This window comes from Alligator mississippiensis, chromosome 2, assembly GCF_030867095.1.
Source record: "Alligator mississippiensis isolate rAllMis1 chromosome 2, rAllMis1, whole genome shotgun sequence".
NCBI lineage: Eukaryota > Metazoa > Chordata > Crocodylia > Alligatoridae > Alligator > Alligator mississippiensis.
In genome coordinates, this window is record NC_081825.1 from 72,535,337 (window position 1) to 72,560,735 (window position 25,399).

At 41.5% G+C, this 25,399-nt stretch overlaps 1 protein-coding gene across 14 annotated transcripts in view; it reads right to left on the reverse strand.

Annotated features, from left to right (window-relative positions):
- Window positions 1-25,399, reverse strand: part of TENM3 (teneurin transmembrane protein 3) — a 604,744-nt gene that overhangs the window by 240,365 nt on the left and 338,980 nt on the right. For 6 of the 14 annotated variants that reach the window (XM_014594830.3, XM_014594832.3, XM_014594831.3 and 3 more), the window contains one exon: window positions 4,695-4,904. The exons of 7 other annotated variants lie outside the window; for them this stretch is intronic. In XM_014594830.3, coding sequence (XP_014450316.2) covers window positions 4,695-4,904 — 210 coding nt within the window. The remainder of the gene's footprint in view (window positions 1-4,694; window positions 4,905-25,399) is intronic. One more of the 14 variants, XM_019481354.2, reaches the window with a different exon arrangement.

Consider the following 25,399-nt stretch of genomic DNA (forward strand, 5'->3'; position numbering starts at 1 on the left):
CTTAGGCTGCTTTAGCAATTAGGGTCTCAGGGCCCTCCTCTGGCTTCAACTTCCTGCTCTCACTGAATGGGGTAGGAGGCATGCGACAGCCAGCAGTGCTTGGGTAGCTTACAGATTGGGGTATCCACACATAATATGCAGCAGGGAGGCCTGTAGCCAGGAAACTGAGGGGTAGCAACCTGCACAACATGGTGCAGCAGGAGAGAAGAGAGAGAGACAGAGACAGAGAGAGACAAAGAGGGGGGGCGGGGCAAGGTGGAAAAGAGGATGCCCACATGATATCTGGCCTGGGGATCCTGTGGTTCCTGCTGATGCAGCCCTCGCTGCTCCAGCTTGCAAGCCATGCAGCTGCCAGTCACGTAGAACACTTGTCCTAAGTGAAGACGTAGACCTAAAGAAGTCTTCAGGTAGAAGAAATTGAAAAACAGTGAAGACCAGGCAAGAATAGCATGCCTGTCAGCAGCTTCTGGTTTACAACATGTTCATTAGGGTCAATCTAAAGTCTTCTCAAACCTTTAGCACTTTATAAGTAAACAACAGCCTTGCCCTCAAGTCCGACAATAAGCTTATGTTGTCCTGCTAAGACAACAGAACAACTGTAGATCAGGGGTTGGTAGGCAACTCTGTAGGGCAGCGGGGCTGGCTGCTTGTGACTTAGCTGCAGCCACAGGCTGATGTCCCATGTCAGCCACCGATCCTCTGCTGCTCTGATCCCTTCCCTGATCCATGCCTCCCTCTGCTTAACAGGTGCTGGTGCAAGCTACTCCAAATGCTAAAAGGGACCAGGAAATTTGAAAGCAAAGGCACAAAGCAGGAGGCTTTAAGTGGCCACTTTAAAATGGCTCCTTTAAATTGCTTCTTTAAGGCAGCTCTTAAGTAAGTGTGCCATCCCCACCCCCAATCAGACCTTTGCAGGCTGCATTCAGCCCATGGGCCAAAGTTGCAGACCCCCATTCTTGGCAGTTGTGGATGGGACCTACTTAAGTTTATTTGTGGTGGAGTTGGTTGTAAATTCAACAGATATTTTCTTGACTTTCACAGAATGAGGCTGGGGAAAAACTGGCAAAGCTTGGAAAAGTGGGGGTAGTTTGTCTCCTAAAACCACAGGAATCTTGGCAATCTCACATGGTTTCTAAGGTATGAAGGGTCCTTGTAAAACGTAAAGTAGCCGGAGTCCTCTCCCTTCTTCCCTACCCCAAAACAAACCTCTTAAGAATCACAAATAATGTTGCTTATTCAATAGGTTCCATTCCCGAGAGCTCTTTTAAGTTAGCAAGAAAATGATTGAAAGGACCCGCAGGTTTGCTGGAAGCTCAGCCACGAGAGAACACCGAGACATTTACTAAGAAATCTGAGCACGAAAACTGGTTATGATGGTATTCTAACTCTGGTTTGTGAGCGTAGGACAGTGAATTTCTTTATTAGCATCTGAGGAGAGAGATGGTACCCACATCCTATCAATGTGCCAACATACAAGGATGCCCATACTAAAGTTTAAAGGCTAGTATTGTTGTACTGTTAAAAGTTACAGTCAACTAAGGCAAATCAGATAAATGAAAATTGAGGACTCAGTTCTGGAAAAGACTTGAGCATGCACTGCACACTTAGCTTTAAAGTCAGTGGGAATTAGGTATACAAAGTTAAGCATGCATTTAAACACTCTGCTGAACAGAAATGTTTTGCTGAACTGGCATTCTTTTCCTATGAACATGTTAAAGGAGATTTCATTCTGCGCTTCCCTCTTTCCTGTTCTTTCAATTTAATATTACACGCAAGTTTCAACTGTGTGCCATTTCCCCAATTTCTACTGTACATGGTGAATGAATAAGGTTGTACCCTTTACGTGCCCCCACAGTATACCTGTCTTGAACTCATTACATCATGGTTTTGATTTCACTTGTTTTCTCCTTCAGTAAATGTTCAGACTCTCACCCCTATGCAGGACAATGTCTAAATAATCTCTAGTACTCTGTAGAACTTTTGTTAGAAATTCTTCTATAGCAATGGCTGTACAGTGACCTTGTGCTGAATCAGTATCAGAAGATACTGATTCCAACTAAAATTTACATTTTTTTTCCCAATTTTTGAAAATAATCGTTACAATTTACTGACTTAGCTCTTGTCATGGATGGCTGCAAACCCAAATGCAACTCCTTAAACACATGTATATGTAATAAAAAGAAAAAATACCATACAGATTAACATAAACCCCCCCAATCTTTATGAGATGAGACGGAAACATTTACATTTTGGTCTGCCAGCCATGATTACTCCTTTTAAAAGTAATGAAAAAATTGTAGGCTACTACCCAACAATCCTATCATCAAGACAAAAAAATGCTTTGAAGAGTTAGGACCAGATTCTCTTCCACCTATAAGGCGTATTAATGGATGTAAGCACCTAAGGTTGATTCTACTGCACCCTGCTGAAACCTCTGAAAACCCATATTGCATCCACACACCATCATCTGGCTGTAAGGACAGAGTCATACAGGCCAGGTACAGACATTACACTTTTACTGGTATAAGTGATTGGTTCTATACCTGTAACAGGACAGAAGTTTGGCAACAAACTACTTTAAAAATGGCAGAACCCAGTCTAAGACCCCCCCTCCCACCTCCACAGGGTGAATGTGTGTTCTGTTCACTACTGATCTAAACTATGCTGCTAATAGACCACTGTGCAACTTAGATCGATTCTGCCTTGGGCTTTTTGCATGTGTATACCTAGCCAAAAAGCTGAGGAGCAGGAGGACCTGGGCACTTTTTGTATTAATCAATAGCTTCCTGGGGACTCAACAATAGGTTGAAACAGAATTGTACTTAGGTATCCAAGTCTTAACACACATAACAGGTGGAATAGAACCTGATCCCTGAAGAGTTTCTTTGATCATTTCTTTGGGCCAAATCTGGTAGCTGATGCTCATTCAGAATAAACAGGAACTAGGGAGAGGGAATCCTCCCATTTTGGCAAGGCAGCAGCTGGGCTACTCAAAGCCAAAGTAACTTCTCCTAGGCCCCTGCACTATTTTATGAAAGAAGGTAGGTTTGGTTTAGTGTGCAGAGCTTTCACTGAGCACTGGATTTTCCAGCAAGTTTTGTATTTCAGCAGGATCAAGCTGCCTGTTCTGCTGTCCTGCCAAGTTGGGCAATGTTTCACAGAGATGAAAAAGTGAATGAGAAAGGCAAACCTTCATAAAATCTCTTGTCACTTCTGGGAGCCCAGAGATCAGGGCCCTCGTACATTTTTGTAACTGTAGAGTTCTTAATTGATTAAATGTTGAGCAAGTCTTCATACCTTACCTTGGACAGCAACCAAGTGACATGACCCCAGAATTACAAATAAGTGCACAGAGAGGTTGCACAGGTCACTTCAGTCAGAGCTAAAAGTACAATTCAGTACAAAGCCTTACGTTTGGGTGGCCAACCTCATGCACAGTTTAATGGACCAATTTTCAGTAAGCACTGAGTATCTGCATTCTACAAATCCTATCTTTTCTTAAGTCTGCAGTTGAGCACTCAAAGTGGAGCGAGGGGGGGAGGGAAGAATCCCAGTTACTTTTGAAAACTCCCATCTAAGAAAAAGTCAATCCTATCACTCAGCTAGTCTTCCCAAAAGAATATACCTGACTATCCTGTTTCTAGCCAGCTACTGGTTTAATCATTAGACTACGAAACCCTCACAGCTAGGAACAGAACATAGTATTCCAGTTCTCTATTATCTAATTGCTGTCTAGGAAGTGTGTGTATGATTCCCTGGTAAACTGTGTTTCAAGTTCCCATCTAGTGGATAGACCACACAGAACAGTTACTCCTTAAGTCTGTCCTGCTAAGAAATGGAAAAGCCCAATTTCAAGCCCAGCTGTAATGTACTATCATACATTAAAGAAGTTGTTTTTCCCAATTTCTGTTTTAAATTCACAGAGTATGATGCAATCCTCCACATTGCATTTAATAGTTAAGGAGCACTGTACTTTGTTAAGGCATAATGCACAACCAAGCATCAGTGTTCTGAGTTTTAGTCACTTACCAGGCATTTTGATTGCCTGTTTACACATCTAAAGGACAAGAGGTATGGAATCCTGCCTCTCTTAGTTCACTGGTCTTTCTAGTGAGAGGCCAAGGTACAGCGCCTGCATGTCTGGGAGGCAGGGATAATTTTTTCCAACCCCCAACACAGATTGTATTCCATGGCTGCATAGTTTTCCCATAACCTGTCCTTTTGGCTAGGAGAACCACAGTATGTCTAGGATCTTCTGCACTCAGGAAGTAAGATAGTAGGATATAATCCCATCATATGCTAAAGCTAAATGTCAAGTCATTTATCCAGCTTCAACCTACTATTTGAAAAAAACCACAAATACAGGCTAATTAGACCTCTTCTGCAAGTTATGGTACACAATATAAAATTAGTGGTTATTGCTCTATATGATTACGGCTTCTAAAATAACTTCAATAAACTATTTTCATCTTTATATCATGATAGGTAACTATCTTCCTTATTCTTGCTTTTCCTTATATAGTCACGCTGAAAGTATGCATATTCACTTATGAAAATTAACAGAAGATAAAAGACTGAATGATTTAAATTTCCTTCACTCTTATCAGGTTGTAACAGGCTGTAATCAGGCTATTTTGTAACAGGATGTAAAATAAGAGTTTATTTAGACTATGGACAAGGCGTCCTCTTCTTACCATGACCTGGGATAGAAACTGAAACAGTACCGGTCTGCACTAGATAAGAGCTGGCTGTATAGTCCTCATCTGTGTCAGAGTCCTGAACTGGCTGGATGGCATTAGTACTTAGCAACCACCTCTGGTTGTCATGGAGATTGGGTGATGGAGGAGGGGAATGTAAATGTTCAATAACTGATGGACTAGATGAGGAGGATGGCATGGGAGGACCTATGAAAAAAATAAGAATATTTTAAAATATGGGATAGGATATCACATGAGCAATACATACATTTCTTTGCTATATCATTGAAAGTCATTTATAAAAAATAATAAGAACAGGTGAACAAAGAAATAACATCGACATGCATTAAAAATGTTTAAAAAGCTTAAAAGTTTACACTGCAAGGGGTTGATCATGCCATCACACTTGCTATTGCAGGGAATAGTATTTCCTACCATGAAGAATACCACTGAGTGAGAGCATGTGCCAAGTGATTATGAATAGAAACATTTGCTCTACCAGTGTTTGGAAAAGTAAATATTTTCTATTCTTTTAACCTGACCTCTTCATCCATTTATTTTATAAGACCCTTGTAATAGTTGGAGGGCCTAAAAGTTAAGCCTAATGGTTTTGTTTTGCCTTGAAGAAGTGAATAGTTATATGATGCAAGTGCATGTATGCTGTGCCTCCCTCCTCTCTGCATGTCTGCTCTGTTCCTGAAGGAAGCCAAGCAAAATGAAAGCATTTAAAGTTCAGGATTCCTGTATATTTCAGAGAAAGATTCCTGAATATTAAAAGGCCTGCCTGCTCTTACGAATCGAGACACACAAACATATGCAAGAGCAGGAATATGGTAGAAAACTTGAGTAGAAGCTATTCAGTAATCCAGCACCGTGGATTTGTACTACATGAATAAGTAGGATTTTAGTAGTACAAGAAGGATAATATTCCCCCAGAATTCAGGTGTTAATTAAAAACGAAAATTAATATCAACATTTAAAATCCTTGAAATTTTTGGCCTATCAGACTTCGAATCAATCTAAACAAGAGATTGTATTTATTTTAGTGTGTGAATGCACACACATAGCATACTTTCTCTCCGATTCCACATCTGTGGAACTCCCTATGACAATATATTTTTTTTATTTTAGGCATAAACACAGATAAAGAAATAAAGCTTAGAGAATTTAATGGATCCATTTGGTACTTAAAAATTAAAACAACTAATGAACAGTTGATTACAGGACTACAGGAACTGTGGTTCTTCAGAATGCTGTAGTTAGTGTGGATCATGCTGTAGGTGTACACGTCTCATGTATGCAAGACAAGAGTCTGTCAGGGTATGCATGCTCCTTGTGCCTCCTCATGCTTCCACGAAAGAGAATACAGGTAGAAATAGCCAAAACACTCCCTCAGCTCTTATGATGTGAAGTTTGTGATAGCTGGGGACTCCAAAAGCAGGTATGAGGGATAGGTCACGGTATACACATTGGCAAGAACATCTCAAAGAACCATGGTTACTGGATATTAAGTTATTAAACTTTTTCTTCAAGTATGCATCAGTGCTTTATTGCCAATCAGTATTCCCTCAGATTAGTGGCAATTACATGCTTTAGTGGCATTGGACAATGTGATTATTCTGCTCTCCCAAACTTGGCATCTGATAACATCTGATTTAACACAGACAGAGCTCAAAGGTTAATGATTTTGGGCCACCTTACAGGATTTCTGGTATGGGTACATTTCTGAATAGGATGGTACTTGTATTCTGTTGGAATGAGCCTTGATGTTCAGAGGGAGAAGTGCAACATCCAACTAGTGACAGAGTGAAATACTGTTGTCTTATCCGTTTTAATATACTTTGTGAAGAGTTAAACTGACTTTTGGAACACCTGGCCAGAGCTATAGGTGAATGGTTTGGTTTTGTTAACATTCTAAGCCAACTTCTACACACATCTAGGGTCTGTAGATTCCTTTCTCCGAGTGCAGTGTGTGGCTTCAGGAAGATGACAGATGGATTGGCTTCCTTTTTCAGTCCACCTTGCTCTCATGGAATGTCATGGAGGAGAGTAAGAGTCAAACTAGCATGAGGCTCGCTTACTCTCCTAGCTGAACTAATATGGTCTAGAATAAAAACAAACGTTCTTAAGATTGAAATTTCACAATGAACTCTATAGGAGAGGTTGAATAGAGGCTTGATGAGCACTACAAATAGACTCTCTTACGAGTGGGTAAGAGAAACTTGATATTGAGTTGTGAGAAAAAAGCAAACATGAGTGTACAGACAGATAGCAAGCAGAGTGCTAGGACCTGGATGTAAACAGAACTGAACACAAAGGTCAGCTTAATCAAAGTGCCCTAGCTTGTAAGGGTCTTTAAAATACTGAACCTGAAATAAGAACTCCAAATGTGTCTAGACTTTGGATTAATGTGCTAGTCTCATTCTGGGGTCAGCAATCTTTTGGAGTAGTGGTCCACCACTTCCAACCTGTCTGCTGTACAGATTGCTGGAGATGTCCTGGCTTTGTGGGCTGGATCCAATCGCTCAGCAGGCTGGATGCAGACTGCAGGCTATGGGTGGCTGACCCTTCCTCTGGTTGATAATTTTCCTGCTCTGGAATTGCAGAAGCAATTATCATCATTATTTAAATTGATATGTCTAAGAAGCAAACATCATTATTTTTAAGCAACCAATAGCTATGAGTAGCATTATGAGATGTCCTGACAGATTGAAACCTGAATGAACATTTACAATAGGTAAGTCAGGTAAAAATTCTCTCATGATCTCATCTGTTCAGGAAAAGATCCCTCAGACTGTATACATGTCTCATACAAGGCCGTCCTGACCTTCCGTGGTTTTGACTGAAAATAACACAGGAGTGGCACAGTTCTTTATACATGCAGCCCTTCCAGATGACATTGCTGCTATACCTCCTGATGGGCTTGTCCCTGGAATGAACTGCAATTAGGTTAAATAAGCCCCATTTAACTTAGACACAGGGATGTTATAGGAATAAGTGTTGGCACATTTTATCTGTCATGCTTCCTAGATATATGAAGTAAGACAATGGATGTGAATGTCTCTGGGATCCTCAGATAAAGGGCTTTCTCTTGAGAAATGCAATGTCTCTTTACAGCTTTAATGTGTAGAGCTGTGCATGGCTCCTGTCTGTTCTTGTCTTTCAGCCTCACTGATGTTGGTGCATGATGCCAGTTCCGATGATGGTATTGTCAGATGGTGCAGTCTGCCGGGGTATTAGTACTGGTACCGAGATCAGGTGGCAAAAGCCCCAGTGCCCAGGCAGCTGGCACTGAAACAACCGGTGACAATTTTAACAGTTTCTTCTCTCCTGCCTCCTTCTTGCTGGTCTTTGGGGTTGATGTGTATCTGCGTTCACCTCTCCTGTGTCTAGAGTGGGATCCAATACTTGAACAGATTTTTGTTTCAGTCATATGTTACTAAACAGAACTTGTGAGAACCAGAATTTGAGTTCGAAAAAAATGTATGGACCAACGGCTTTTCTTTAATGTGTAGGGGGAAGGAGGAAGAGTAGATGTTCCTAGGAGTGAACAAGCAATAAAACCCCCAAAACCTGGCAACTGGTTTCTATTTAAAAAGAAAGGGTCATGGATCTCCCAGTGAAGAACTTGATTTGAAAAGGCAATAATTCTGTTACAGTTTGGCCAGAATTTGAATTCTATGTATTAATCAGTGTAAGCTGCAATATTTATGGGTCTCTTCTCTCCTCAGTGTGTATGTGGTAGGGAGGGAAGTTAAGAGCATTTTTACGTGTGTTCTTGATGCAGCACCGGGAGATTTTAATTAGTGAGCCATACTAATTAAAAGCACATGGCGCTGCATCAGAAGCACATGTATCACCGGCACAGCATGCCTCCACACTGAGAAAATGGCGGCAGTGCACTATGAACTAAAGCACATCGAACATGTTTTAGTTTAAAGTGTGCCGTTGCCATTTTCTCAGCACAGAGGTGTGCTATGCTGCTGATGCACCTGATACACGAGGCTGCCAGAGTGCATCAATTTACACACTCCACCAGACTCAATTAATTGGATCTCCTCTGACGCACTGGATTTCCAGAGCATCGGACCAAGTTACTCGCATGTGTTTAAGTGCCCAAGATGACCAACTCTAAGGAAAAGAGAAGGATCAGATTTTTATTTTTTTTTAAACCAAGACTAATGTTTCCAACTTGCTATCATAGGTGGAAATACAGAACAATGAGCAATGGTCTCAAGTTGCAGCAAGAGAAGTTCAAGTTTGATATTAGGAAAAACTCTCACTAGGAGGGTAGTAAAGCACTGGAACAGGTTACCCAGAAAGGTTGTGGAATCACCATCCTTCAAGGCTTTCAAGACCTAGCTAGACAAAGCCTTGGCTGGGATGATCTAGTTGGGGATGGTCCTGCTTTGAGCAGAGGGTTGGAGTAGATGACCTCCTGAGGTCCCTTCCAACCCTAATTTTCTGTGATTCTATGAAAGACAGAACTGCTGGGGGAATGGTTGTGGTGGGCTTGCTGTTTATGCATGGAAGCATCAAGAGGCATGAGGCATGTGTAGTAGCCCTGACATAAAAAAAAAAACACACAACAAAAAACAAAACAAAAATCTTCACATACATGAACACCTAGAGCAGGATCCACACTAACACACGTGGAAAACAAAAAAAAGAATCTACTACTTGGCAAATTCCAAAATTTTGCTATACAAGAAGCATACTGCTAATGCTGTAAGTACTTAAAAAAGATGTTTAATTGTACACAGTGAGTTGGGGGGGGGGGCGGGAATTCATTTAGTCTGCACTAATATTTTTTACAAATTGGCAACATAGTATTAAAAATAAAATAAATATGCATTTATTAACAGATCAATTAAAGTAATAGTATACAGCAATACAAACTCATTATTGAGTACATGATTTCCTCATGTTACAGTTGAGATTAATAAATACACTGTCAATAAAAATCTTGAATTATCCTTTTTAATAGCAACATGTAAAATTGAGACATTGTGCTGCTGTTTTAATCCTCTGTTTTTTCTTTCAGTCTGAATGTAGCAGGTCCCATGACATTTTAGATATCTCCAATTTTGTTTTAACAAGGCACTAAGATCTAATCGGCTGTTTTCCATGGAAGTACAACTGCTCTGGTCTCTCCACAAAATTGTTTTCTTAGTTCTTCTACATTTCATATTTCCCATTCTGGCTTTACTTTAGTGGGAAGCACACTATGCTATTATGCAGGAAACAATCTTGAGATTTGAGCTTGGCAACAGACCAGTGGTTCTCAACCGTTTAAAGGTACCCATCCATAACTTCCTGAATTTGGTGGCACCATGATTGAGAACCACCATAAAAATCTCAGTTTACCTACTTAATCTCCAGACTGCCACCACAACCAGTTGAAACTACTCCACATGCTTCTTTTTCTAGGAGGGGCATATGGGGCTGGATAGGGAAGTGGCTGTGGCAGAAGGAAACCCTCTTCCGTGCTTTTGCTCTCCTCCTCCACTGGTTGGCAGTTTGTAAAAAGGAAATGCAGATTGTCACGGCAGGGTCCTCGCAGAGGGCCATGATCTCCTTGAGGCCCTCTCACCGCGCTATTTCGGCCCAAGGGCACCCTCCATTCTCGCCCGCCACGTCTTGATGTAATATGTAATAGGGAGGCTGCCTTGTGTTTCCTCGGGCCTGTCAGCTCCTGGACCCCTCGTGGATCTCCCCGTACAATGGGCGCTACCCAAGCGCCCTAGCCTTATGGGCTATGCGTGGCTCCTACCTCCCCTGATACCACGCCCCAAGCCTCGCAGATGTAAAGGACGTTGTCTGGTCTGTCTCTCTACTGTGGCCCACCCTGGGCTCCCTCTCTCATGCCCAGCCTCTTGCTGGGACTCTCATCTGGCCCACTCTGGGCCTCCCCTGCCGGTGTGGTTCCGCTCCGAGACTCTCTAGCGGGCCTCCGGTCCTATGGGCCAACCGCATGGATACCCTCCCTGACTCTGGCTCCCCGCGCTGCTACTCCCTGTCTTCTCAGGGGCAACCGCAGCGCCCTGCCTTGGTCTGAAGGGTATTGCCGCACTAGCCTGCGGCCGGGCTCGCTATGCCCGTGCGCCCACACGGGGCTACTCAATAACGTACAAGGGCGTTCCCCCTCTCTGGGGGCTCGCCGCGCCCACACGGGGCTACTCAATAACGTACAAGGGCGTTCCCCCTCTCCGGGGCTCGCCGCGCCCACACTGGGCTACTCAGTAATACCGCCCCTTTCCTGGGGCCGGGGGGCTATGTTCCCCCGCACGCAATCCGGGGTCTCGGTCCCCGTCCACAACCTACGGGTTGCGCCCGCGACCCACTGGCCGCGCTCCTCGCCGCCAGCTGCTCGCGCAGTGGCGTGCGAGCTGCGCCTTCGGGGTCTATGTTCCCCCACACACAATCCGGGGTCTAGGTCCCCGTCTGCAACCTATGGGTTGCGCCCGCGACCCACTGGCCGCGCTCCTCGCTGCCAGCTGCTCATACACTGGCATGCGAGCTGCGCCTTCCCTGGCGCTATGAACAATAATGCGCCCTCCTGGCGCTAGGGCACCCCACACTCTCTGGGGTCCCTGTGATTGAGGCCTCCTCCAACCCCTACAGCCTCACCCAAGCCTCCGGGTGTAATAACACAAACACAAAGCAAAACCACAAGCCCCTAGGCTGTAACACAAATGCAAGCCGCATGACCATAACTCATCATCATAGCTCAAGCCTCCAGGGCTATCATGAGCTGTACTTGCGACTTAGGCTCCTTCCCTTATCTCGGCCAAAGGAGCTCCTGCCTCTCCGGCTGCTGGCAGAGAACTGCCAGCCTGGCTTTGGCCCTGGGCTTTATAAGGGCCAGGCCCTGCCCCCTACAGGCAGCTGGCTCCCCTTAGTTGCTCCGGCAACCCACAGCTGTGCTCACTTGGTTCTGCCAGGGCTCTCTCCCTGGCAGTTTTTCCTCTCTTAGGAGCAGGCACTAAGGTGCCCTGCGACACAGATTTTGCAGAAGTGAAGTGTAGCTGTCCCCATCACCCACAGAGTCCCCCTATGGGCTGCTGCCTGCATTTCCTATTTACAGACTGCCAGCCAATAGGGAAGCAGAGCAGGGGAGGGAGGCGAGCAAAACCTAATGCAAGCAGGAGTGTCTGCTCATGCTGTAGCTGTTTCTCTATCTGGCCAGGTCCCTCCTGGGAACAGTGTCACATGGGGCTATTTCACCTGGTGGCAGCAGGGTCAGCAGTGGTGCCACAGCACCCTTGAAAGGGTCTTGTGACACCCCAGATAAGAACCACTGCACCAGAGAACAAGATAACACTTTTGACTGATCCAGTAACCCATATGCCAAATGCCAAAAAGTAAACCAAACACAGGTTTAAAAGTTAGGCTACAAATGGAGGAAGAATGGACCCATTGCTTCAGAAGCCTGAAGGTAAACTGTGAAGCAAGTCAGTTACCTTTCTCCTTATAGTAGGGGACACACACTAAAGACTGTTTATATCCTTTATTGTTTCTTTTTAAATAGAAACCAGTTGCCAGGTTTGGGGGGTTTTATTGCTTGTTCACTCCTAGGAACATCTACTCTTCCTCCTTCCCCCTACACATTAAAGAAGGCCCTGACTTATTTTTTTCCGGAGAATTTTGGCAAGCTCTGTCAGGGGTCTTAGATGGACAGATCACAACAGACAAACCTAAGTTGGAAGTTTAAGGCTCAATATCTATTCCCCATTCTGTTGGAAAGTAACTGAGCTGCAAGATCAAGTTTCAGCTAGTGTGATGTCAACATCCCAATTATCAACAGATGAAATACGCCTCCAGCAAAAAGAAGGAAATCAGAGTCTGTACATATTAAATAATAATGGTGCCAATACAGAACATCAGAACAACCTGCTTGAAATTTCACCCTAGTCTCAGACTTGAACTCCACTTAGAGGTTTTGTCAGCATAGCTGTGTGGTTAGGTGTGTGGAAGGGAAAAAACAACCCCCATAAACCATGACACAGAAACCATCACACCCTTAACCAACACAGTTATGTAAGCCAAATCCCTAAGGTAGATGCAGCTGTATGAGCAAAAAAATCCTTCTGTCAGAACAGCTTATTTAGTTTGGGGAACTGGTAAATTGGTATAAAGTTGTATCAGCAAAAGAACTCTTTGCTGAAATCAGCCTCATGGAGAGAGAGTTTATTTGCCATTATAAATAATCTTACAGCCCCTTCCTAGTGACACAACTTCATACATGCTACCAACATGTAAGAAATGGGTGAGAGAGAGATTGTAGTCTCATTCAGAGGCAAAGAGAAATATGAATTCATTTTTGTGGACATAATTTGAGATACAGCAGTAGAAATAAACAAATAGAAAAACCTCATGTCAATTATTTTCATCCCATCTTTTTCACTTTGTCCTGCTACAAATAAATCGACATTCCTTCTTTTCATGTTGATTACAGAAGCAGCAGTTATAAGGGAACAGTACCACCTCTTTAGTCTACTGGTGTGCTCTAATGCACAATAGTCTATTCTACTGCACATTAAAGTGGTGCGTCAAAAACTGTACTAATACGCTAATGCACAGTAGAATAGGCTACTGAGCATTGTGTCATCTAAAAAGTGTGTGCTTGCATTACTGTGCATTAGCACAAAGAAATGCACACTTATTTAGTACCTCATATGGGAGGTACTAAATTTAAAGTAAAAATGCATTAATGCAAATGTAGACACACCCTTCTAGTTGCACCTTAGACTGGCTAAATTACTTCAAGGAGGAGGTTGGCAGTTTGGAATGAGTGCAGCACAGAGCAACAAAAAAGATTAGGGGCTTGGGAAGCAAGTTTTATAAGGAAAGGCTGAAAGGACTAGGTTTATTTAGTCTGGAGAAAAGTAGACAGACAAGGCTTCAAATACTTGAGGGGTGATTACAACAGAGACTGGGGACAGGCCTGGAAGCAATGGCCTCAAGCTTCAGCAGGGGAAATGTTTGTGCCAGATTAAGAGGAGCTTTCTAACTATAATGTTGGTTGAGCATTGGAACATAGAGAAATTGTGGATTATCCATCCTTGGAAGTTTTCAGGAGCAAGTCAGACAGACACCTAGCTGGGCTGATTTAGTCAGGGGATGCTGCTGCCTTTAGCCTCCTTGAGTCAGGATGTTCCTTCCAGCCCTACTTTCCTATGATCCTATTACTTCAGTGGATAGCGACTGGTGTCTGGAAAGTCTAATGATTTCCCATAGTGGATTTTCTAGCAGCTAATAGCATTGTTTGATACTTGAATATTCTTACAAATTGGAATAAAATCATCATCATCATATTTGCAAATGCATGACTTTAAATGGCATTGGGCACTTCAGAAATTTTACCTAAAGTGAGACCACACAGAGATCTACCAGGTTTAAAAAAATTCCAGTGGGAAGACTTTAAATATGGCAAATGTGAGGAAATAAACAAACTCACTGGGGAATAATACTAGCTCCCTTCCAATTCCTTACTGCCCCAAAAGGAAATAAAACCTAGATTCCGTATTAAAGGAAGATCATTAATGCACAAATATGCCTGGAGGTAATAATGGAGAAATCAAAACACATGCACAAAGTAATTCTACTGAAAAAGATAGTGCTGTGTTCTGTTTTGGGCTCTACAACAGAAAAGGGACTTCGGCAGACTGAAAAGCCTGCAAAAATTTTCACAGACCTAATTAATGGTATATAATTAAAGTGCCAGCAGCAGAGGTCATGCCCCAGATGGAAAACTGAAAAAAATAGATTGGATGTGTGCAAATTAGAAGAGCTGGCAAAGGGAAGACAGTGTAATGGTCTATAATCACTTGACAGATCGTAACAGAAAGGATGGGGAAATACTGCTAGTCACTAGTACAGAAAGAATGACTAGGTTAAAAGCCTAGATGTCATCCTCAAACATGACTTAGAGCCAGGAAGTAATACTTAGGTATCCACAGTGGCCTTTTGAGAGATGATAGTACCCAAGTCCAAAACTGTGATTCTGAAAACTGCTCTCAGCTGATACCTAACTGAGCTGCTGCCTAACACCTGAACTCAATGGGACCTTTGCTTTTTACCCTAGAGTTTTCTAGGAAGCTAATATTCTGCTTCTGCCCTTGTCTAGAAGAACCTCACGTTTTACAGCTGAGCAGCTCAAAATCAACTCTACCAGAATTCAGAACCTAGGGTATAGGCTCCGAATTTTCACAACCTGGAAAGTATTCTCAGAAAAAACCTAACGCACATCAACAGAACTAGGTAACAAAAAACATGGAAGTGCTTGCTGCAATATTATTATTTTTTAAAGAGCTGGATGAGGTGATGGTGCCAGTGCCATGCCCCCGTTATGCAAGAGCACCATGATTTGAGCACTTGTCCAATGCAGGAGTCCCTGTTCATCCCCTCCTCAACCTGGGAAGATTCAAACTCAATCCCATCCTTCCCAGAGAGTGCTCTGACCCCCTGTCAAGGCTACTACCTATTGGGACGCTCTTCATCCTTCCTAGTGAAGCTGCACAGAAAAAAATTCAAGATTCACAGGACCAAAAAGAGACTGCAATAATGACCATGGCTCTGAAGCCTAGTGACAGCTCTAAGGATTGTTGATGTATTTTACCCAATTACTTTTTCATATAAAATTGACGTAAGGACTGAATAGCGTAGCTCTCCACCTTCCAGGAGAGCAAGCTAGCCACACGGCTACAGTGATGTTTAATTTTCTGCTTGCACTCAACATATTTAGCCCATTCTTTTCTACAAAGCAGCATGCCTTTAACAAGCAGTGTGAAAAGAGCCTCCCACAGACAGCCTGTAACCTAATTCTCCAATATAGGTAGGAAATGTGGGTTTGAATACCCTCAGTCAAGACAAGACAGCAAGGATCATGGAGACAGAAGGACAGCAAGCAAGAGGAAGTGACTGCAGTGTAGCACTTCCCCACAGAAGGGGAGATCAGGGGAAATTATTCTGGCTGCCAAGGTTCCTTCTTTTTTTCAACAAGTGATTATTTAATGTAAACTGCATAAAGATTCTGGGGAGCAATGGCTGGAGCTGGGAGCAAAGACTGGAGCCTCCCTTCCTCAATTCCCCTTTCCTAGTGTGCTGTACTCACTAGGATAAAAATTCAGTACTCAAGTTTAATACACAGGTGCAGCCCACAAAGGCCATATGCACTGGCTTACTTTGCTCCTTCTTGAAGCAATGTACCCTATGAGATTTATTTTCAAAATTTAGGTCATTCATGAAGTTCTTCAATGAAACCTTTACATCTATTTTTATTGAAAAAATTCTGATAGCAAATAAAAGTTATTACTTACTGACAGACCTGGTCAGTCACAGGCTAACAGTCTTTCACCTCCTGTATGTGTTTTAGAGAAAGCAATACTGAACACCTTACTGTATTTAGGAGAAAACAGGACTAGAGAGAGAGAGAGAAGGGAAAAGAATACCTGCTTTTGATTGTGGATGGGGCCAGGGGCTGGATTAGAGGACCCAGAAAGTCCCTTTCCTTCCTAGAAAGCTATACACTACTTACGAAACCCTTGCATCATAAATACCCCTAATGCAGCATATTAAAGGGTTGTTTCTGCTCTTTTCACTCTATTAACTTTAGAATTTGCTTACTGTTTTGTTTGTTTGGGTTGAGAAAGATGTTTAGTTAAATACAGTTTTGGTTGGAAAAACGACAAAGATCCTAAAATCCTGTTCATGTAGGTAAAAAAAAAAAAAAATTAAATGTGTTTTGTATTAAGTGAAAGAGATTAATAAACTTTTGAAGTGAAAGTTTGCATGATCTGTTTTAGTAATATGTATTCTTAATAACGCCCAAATTATTTTGCAAGTTGTTATATAAAATGTGAAGGGTTACTTTGTTCTCCAAATCAGCTTAAATCTTACATTCAGCTACATGACTTCTGGAACATAATACTAGGACTATGTTCAGGCTCAGAATTTTATACCTCTACCTAATATTGACATCACCTATCATTAAGATTAACTCAAGAATTAATTCAAAGATAGAGGCTCCATTTAAGTAATTTAGAAGCCAATCTTATGCAGAAATCAACAGCAAAGAGTACATTGTCAGGCTACTGGATTATAATTTACACATGGAAAGACAAAGACACAGTTCCCACCATGGGAGAATGGTGCCTCCTGAGTCGGGGGGGGGCACCTGCAGAAGCCAGCATTGGCAGCAGGGACAGCGCTGATGAGCACCTGCAGAAACCTGCAGCGATGTGGGATGGCCCTGTCGGAGGGGAGAGGGGCATGTGCTCCCCTCATGCCTCCCTTACCAGTCATCTATGGTTCTCACTGAAGTCAGTGGGAGTTTTGCTAAGACTTCAATGGGGGTGAAGTTTTATTGTGCTATACAGGAAACCCTCACTATTTGCAGGTTTGGCATTCACTGTTTCAAATATTAGTGAATGCCAAACCAGCTGGCGAATACGCTGTCATCAACACAGATGGCGTTCATGAACGCAGTGCCTTATTCACGGATTTCGCCGTTTGTGGGGGATACGAGAGTGTATCTCCTGCGAATGGCAAGGGTCGCCTGTACATCCCTATTACAATGCATAACATTTATTACACAAATGCATACAAGTACAGAAACATTGGCTTATCGTAGCAATAGTTATAGATGCCCATCTAGTACATTGCTCCTTACAAGAGAAAAAACCAGGCCAGATTTTAAAAATATATATTAATGGGTTCTTTTCAAATGAATCAGACAGTAAATGATTATTGAAGGTCAGAATTAATGTCTCTTCTACCTAAATTAATTAGAAACCAAAACACTCACAGGCAGAAGGGCATTTCTGCACTTCTGAATCAAGCTGACAGGAATCTCCACAATCTGTTCCATGGTTTCCTAGCATGCTGTAAGCTGTAATATGCTTCTGCTTTATAGTGTACCTAACACTGTATTTAAAAAGTTTACTCACTACACTCCCAAACTTCCAATTTTCTATTGTAGGTACACAGGAAGGGTGTTTGTGCCCAAAAGCTTGCAAAGAACTTTTTTCCAACTTTTTAGTTGGTCTAATGAAAGATATCACATCTACCCAAAGAAACTTGCTTGCCTACTGTAGGTACCACATTCAAATGTAGACAAATAAAAACTGGCAGGCAATGGTATAACCCCAGATGACCAGATTTCAGATGTTTTCGTTTCTTCATATAACACTAAGTTTGTAATAAGTGACTTTTAATTATAAATCCATTTTATATTATCGACCCCCTGTATGCTATTCAACCTGTATGAATTGGCATTGGCATTTATCTCTCTGCTGGATACTGCAGCCTTCTGCAGTCAACCTGTGGTGACAGTTATCTCTTAATTAAAAATCTACATGCAAATAGCACTACTGAAAAGTGTTGTGGCAGAATACATACAAAGCATGATTATTTATAACTGCACAGTCCTTTTTATCTACAGTTTTAATACTAGAGGCAACCATTGTAGTTAGTGTGAAGATCTCCCCAAGGAAAAATATACATAGCCAATCCTTTATACTTATGAAAAGAACAAAAAAAAGAAAACTTGTATAGATCTGCCTATAGTCATCTTACTTCAGTGAGAAAAATAATGTCATGTGTCCTTTTAAGAATAAATGCTTTCAAATGTGTAAGAGTGTCTAGGAAATCTTCTATGTTTATTTATTAATTTATATAATGACCCATTTAACCTTGAGTCTGAAAACATATTTTTCAAGTTTCAGATTCCTGAGTGCTAATGACCTGTCACTACCTCTCAGATGCAAATTTGAAATAAAAATGACATTTACCTTTTAACAGGCTTCTATGCAAAACTATTATTTACAAACAAAAGAGGTGCACTACTTTGACATGTATTTGAACTCACAAAGTTGCAATTGCTTATGTGGAAGTTAAAACTTTATAAATTATAATAGAGGAGATGTATTTGAAAACAAAATCAAAATAGTCCCCAGAAGAAGAGAAAAATGCTGACAAAAAGTATTTCTGTAGCTGTTTTTCCTCTTTCTGGAGTTTAAAAAAAATAATAATCACAGTCTCTGATACACAGCTAATAACCAACTTCTGAAAACAGGTTTATAAAAAAAAAAATTATAATTGTGCATAAGTGGCACTCATTTCTGAAATGAATTTCCATTTTGACAGATTTAAAAATATTAAAAGTTGTCAACTAGAGGCTCAATCCTTACAGGAGACTAGATGACCATAACTGTCTCATTTGGCCTTGTTATATGATTTGTTTCATTCAAGCAGTTTTCCTCTGCCTCAGATAGGGGTTTTGTCTGTAAAAGAGACTGTGGAATTTTAGGGATTTACTCAGAAAAATCTAATACACAACTAAGTTTTGAAAAACTGGTATGCTCATTGCTCTTTGGTCAGGTCAAGGTCTACACAGCTGGACAGAAACAGAGCATGTGTTAAATAATGAAAATTTTCTCTAATTAAAATTGAGAGACATTTGAATTTGTGTGTGGATGCATGCATGCACAACCACAAAAGAAAGAAAAGTGTTACAAAATCTCTGACCACTTTACCATCATGCAGCTAAACTCCCAAAGAAGCAGAATAATAATAATTAGGCAGCTCCTGTGTCTTTTGAATCCCCTCCCACTCTCCTGAATTCTAAACAACCAGCTCACAACTGCCTCCATACTGAAAGAAAGGTAGAAGCTAGGTCCTTTTTAAGAATCTGAGCCTAATTATGTTCAGCTGCTCCCGATTAACCCAATGGCAGATAAACAGAAGGCATGAAGTTTCCCTCAGCTGGGAGAGGTGCTTCCAAATAGAACGAGAGCCGTGCAAATGTCTGATTTTTGGTTTACTTGACCAAAATAACACTTTTAGCAGAGAAAAAACAAAAGCATATATTAATGTTTCAGGTTGAAAGAAATGTTTCCTTCAACAATAATAATATTTGAATACAGTCCAAATGTTTCAATGTGTTTGGGTTTTTGTTTTTATGGTTTTATTGATGATGCAATCAGCACAAATTCGAAAATTTTTAGGTTGACCCAGATTACCATTGTTTGGCAAAAGAAGCTGATACTGAAAAGTTCTACTTCTCTCCATTTACACCCTCTGGTAGGGCATAAACCCATATATTGCAGGCTGGGGTAATTAGAGGCTTACTGTAGGACGGACTTACCTAGGCATGGGGTAAATCATGTCAGCAGGCAGCCTTCCTTCCCACCAAAGGACATATTCACTCTCCCACCCACTTCCCATTCTATCCAGGCCAACCCTATTCACAATAAATTTCTGGTTTATGGCCAGCAATTGTGCTAAAATTACAATAATCTATCTGGGTGCATATTTTGAGTTATACAAAATACATGTTTTCTACCAACAGTTTGCAGCTTGCTGCTTCATTGTGAATAGGATGAAAGAGATGTAAAGAGCTTTTTCTCCTCTGCACAGGTTAATTGCTTCATTGAACCTTCATGTGAAAGGGGGAGTGCAGCTGCTGTCAGCCTGTTCCTCCTCTAGTGCAGGTGGGACAGCAGGTTAAGTCTTTGCTTACATATGTACCAGTTTGTATGGAGGTGCGGGGGACAGGGGAGATAAAAGGGAAGAAGAAATCAGATCATCAGTCCCAGAAGAACCATCTGGATCCTGCTCTGCTCTTAATATGGCAAAGATCCTTCTCTTAGACTAGGGACAGACATCACACATAAACCCATATAAGTGACCAGAAACCAGTTTAAACTGGTAACAGAAAAGAAGCCCAGCGCACACAGACCAGTTTCAAACTGGCCTAAAGCCGTTTAAGATAGACCAGGATGGATGTAGTATCAGACTTAATTTATTTAGGTTAAATCAGTTTATCCAAACTTCTGTCCCCTCCCAACACCAGTTAGGTCTCAGTCCCCCTGTATCCCACGACACACTGCAGCCCCCACTAACCTCTCCCTCACAGGTTGGGCAGACTAGCCTCTACCCCCACTTGTCTGCTCCTGCCAGGCAGCCCCACCCTCAGCTGTCACAGAGCTCAGGTAGACTTCCCTGACCCACTGGTGGCAGCATGGTGGTGGACAAGGAGGGAATGGACTGTGGGTGGGATAGCCTCGTGAGGTGGGGGCAATCCCCTGCACAGCATGGCTCTGCTGGGCTGCAAATGCCCCATTCCCACACCCTTGCCAGGCCCCCACGTGTCAGCCTTGGTAGCTTCCCCCCACCCACTGTGCAGACCACTGTGCAGACCCCAGATGGGGGTCCAGAGCAGGGGTCCATTCCCTCCCCCGCTTCAGCTGACATGGGGGGGAGGGAGGGCTGGTGAAGGGGTGGGGTTGGGGCTTCTGCAGCCCAGCAAAGCTGGGAGGTGTGCACGAGGACCCCCTGACATTTGGCCTTGGCCAGTGCAGGCATCTGCCTGTCTTGGCCAACTGATGACTGAACGTGTAATTCTGTTAATTAATGGTCCAATCTACACAGTTTAAAGAAAGCTGCATAGATTAAATCAATTCTGCCTTGGTACTGTCTGTACTTAGCCTCAGAATTATGATTTGGACTTGTATAGTTACAATCTAGCCTTTGAAAAAATATCTTTGATGCTGTTTGTAGATCAGAGGAAAAGAAGCCCTGTATTGTAAATGTAACTGATAAGGAAACTGGATCAAATTCTTCTGAGGATATGTAGATATGCTTACATTCTCTCTCGGTAGATATCTTACGTTCCTTTTGTGTTGTGACTGAGAAGTTTGTTGACTGTACTTCCACCTTGAGAAGTTTGTTAACTGTACTTCCACCTTGAATCCTGATAGTAATGGTCCTGATAACTATCCTAAATGGGCTTTTCTCTTTTCTGAGAGTGAGCAGATAGAGTATGGAAAAAGAGGAGAAAGGAGGCAATTCATAAAAAACATTGTCCAACACAACAAAAAGATCTGACAGAGGAAATGCTTTTTTAATCATTTTAATGAAAAGCAAATTTTTATCATCAGAAATTTGAGCTGGATTAGGTTTATCAACTTCTTGGCATAAGTCTGTATCAGCCTAAATACCTTAGGTTAAAAAAAAGTTCTATTTTGAATACTTCTGGTATCTAGAGACTGTAGCCACCTGTCATACCACTACCTAAGGAAAAAAAATATTTTGAGAGTGATCCACAAGACTCTCAGTTTCCTGAATCAGATAATTCCTGCTGTCCCAGGAGAAGAAATACGAGGAGAAACCAGGAGAAATTCTAGGCCTGTATGTCTTAAACATTGTTTTTCTTTTCCAGCTTAACTCTGAAGGAGGAGAGATGCCTACACTTAGGCTTAGAATGCCGCTTTCTTCCTACATTTTATGCCATTGTGACAGTTGTTTTCAAGTCCTCTTATTTAAGAGAGAACCAGACTTTGCAATGAAGCCTCTAAAGAAGCTCTTAATGACATCAGATTGACTGTGCTATTAGTTGATTGTTTAGGAAATGCACTTGTTCTCATATAAGGTGCAAGACCACCTAAAAGATTTGTAAGGCAACTTCCAAGGAGTCTACTACAGCACTAAGTGCAGGCCACTATTTTGCTTACAGGGGCAGTGCCTTATTGAGCAATTTCCAAATTCACTGCTAGTTTTAGAGGGGTTATTTGCATGCCTGTTATCTGTTTCTCTTCATCCTCTCCATTTCTAGAGAATATGAGTGAGACGGCACTGAACCCTACATACAGTAGATGGAGGAATGGAGTGACTTTTTATTCGCCTTTGTAGCCTCTTGATCCTAGGCTGCTTTGGGGACTTGAGGAGCCCCCAGAGTGATGGTTCAAATTATAGCAACTTCCTATGATTGCCTTATGGGCTGCAGAGAAACTGTAGTCCTACCCTAGACATACCCTTTCCTAACTCTTCAAGCAAGCTGCCTACCCCAGTATCCTCCAGGGACAGTGCTCTAAAGTGCCCGCACCAAAGAAATCCTTCCTTAGTTACAACAATTTTAGTTCTGGCCCTTTTATCTGGTGTAGTTGGGTCTGAGTAGGAGTGAGGGCCTTGCTCTCTCCTTGACATTCATATTCTGATGTTGACTGACTCATATATTTGATCTACACAAACGATTCAGCAACACACAGAAACTCTATACAACTGGTGTAAGAGAAATAATAAGGAATACATTTCCAATAGTGATCATTAACTGTTCAGCAGATAAGCCCTGACAGCATGCTCAGCTCCTTGCAGGACATGATCTCTACCCTGAAGGGTTTCGGCTGGAGTCAGAAAGACTGAAGTGATCTGTGAAATTAAGTAGACAGGACATAATTATCTGAGTTGAAACATGGCAAGATCCCTACGGTGACTTAGGAAAGTTACTAAGTTTCACCTACCTGGCCAATACATACTGGCCACTGATTTGACTGTCCCACATCAGACCACAGTCCAGAAAGCATATGCAATAGTCAAAGATTTCTCCATATGATGTCTGACCTAAAAATTGAAACAAATACAATTCCCTACCAACCATTACAAACTACATATACTAACGGATCTTACAACCCTTACAAGTGTATACATAGTTACGTAGAAGAAAAATCATTGTTGCGAGTGAAACATGAAACTGCCATCATGCTCAGAAATGGAGGTACACATTTTTCAAATCAAATGGTTAGTATCTCTGGCTGGAGGTATTGGTCACAGTTCACATTATTTTTGGAATCTTACCTTATAATCTCATTACTTAAAAAAATTCTCCCCTCTCAGTTACAGTGCTCTCATGAGAAGGGTTTTTTAAGAAGTTATTTTAGGTTCCGGTCATAACTAGATCAGCAAAAGGTGTGGGTGTTTTTGAGGGGGGAGTGGGTATGGTGAGAAGTACAGAATTAATAGAAAATTATTGACTGTTGTCTCACATATCAGCACTCTCACAAACAACAGGACATTTCCTGGACATTGATGTCTCATTATATCTAGCATGTAATTTATTTCTCTGCTGGAACAGAACTTATCAGCTTTGCCCATGTGGAGAAAATGTTCCTACCTAAGAAACAAATAGAACACCACAGGCAGGAAGCTGGAAAGCCTAAGTGAAAATCCACAACATGAACACCAAAGTTAGCTCACCACTGAATCAGCTAAGATATCAACAGTGGAAATGGACTGGAGGTAGCATTTTAGGAACAGTATTTCCAAAAAAGCACAGTCCCATTTAAGGATCATTAAGCAAAATGAAAACAGCTGCTGGGTGCTGAACACGTTAGAAAATCTAGCCTCTTCATTTAGGTGCCCATGGAAGCTGAGCACTTTTGGCTCAGTCTGGTTCTGAGTTTTCACCTGAGCACATACATACCTAAGGTTTTCAGCTGTGAGAAAATTCCTGCTATACCTCAAGAGCATTATCCTGTTGCTTATTTTTTGAACAACTCCATTCCATTCCTGGCAACTGTACAACTTAAAATAGAAAATAGACAATATATATGCAAAACCTATTAGTTTATTTTGATTTTATAATGCTTTTTGTTCAAATTAATACTCGGCAGAACTGCACTGTGACCTACCACATATGAAATGAAAGGTTTTAAAGTGTAAAATCCAGTAATTTCCAGTTCCCTTTACATTGAAAATCAAAAAGTAGACTTAATACTTATTTTTTAAAATAGGTAAAATGTCCCATACTTTCTCATGCAACTCAAGAAAGGCTCTTTGGCCTCAGGCCAAATAAGAACAATTTCCATCCAAAATATTTTTTCAGACGGTTATGAACTAGTGAACCAAAAAAGTTATAATGAAAGCTCCTTGAAGTGTTAACTACAAAGAAAACCTAGTAATAATAAAAGTCATTTTTAATTCTTTGCCAACTTGACCACTTCAGAGTAATAAAAAAAATAAATAAGCCACATCACACCAGTCTAATCTATATGAAAATGAAAGAGGCACACAAGGCTGAGCCATGGCAAATTTCAGCCAAAAAAAGAAAAAAAAATCTCAAATCTCAGAGCAGAAAATTACTGTTTATGCATGTCTGAAACCAAGGGTAACAAACCCCTTTACAAAGCAATTTCCAAAATACTTGGGCCTATGTCCAAGGACAAGAGAAATGCCAACTGGGCCATCCAAATCTATCAACAGACAGAGGTTATCCATCTGTTTGAAGAAGCATGAAAGTACATTCCCATCTGACTACTCTGCAAATTCAGAAACAACTGCTCTTAATCTAAATGGTTGAAGTCATCAATGAAAGCCTTATAAGCCTGTGAGTTCCTGAAAAATTATTAATGTTGAAGCATTATACTTTCAAGACGCAGCTCTCAAGACCTGTTAAAACCTGCCAGATAAAAACAATTACTACACATAAAGCATTTAAAGGAATGGGTCTGGAAGCACTATGCTGTAAAAAAATTCCTCATATACTTTATTGCACATGCTTTCCAAGATTATTCCCTCCCCCACATCATCCTTCATAAATTTCCACTGCCAATGACTGTTACAAGCACACACTGATAAGATAGGAACAAACTTCTTGCGTTGCTCCCCTCTCCCTTTGAAACTATGCTTTTGCAATTTAACATGTTCTCAGACAAGATTATACTGTGTTTACAAAATACTTGTGCAACTCACAAAAAGATTTAACACAAGTGGTTATGAGAGAATGACCCTTGAAAAATCCAGCTAACAGCCCTGCTCATGCAAACAGAGGAACAAAAGTAACCATTTCATAAGCCATAGAGTAATATAGCTCTACGTACATGAATGTGCGATCAAGTAGAAATAGAGGAATGCAAAACAGATTC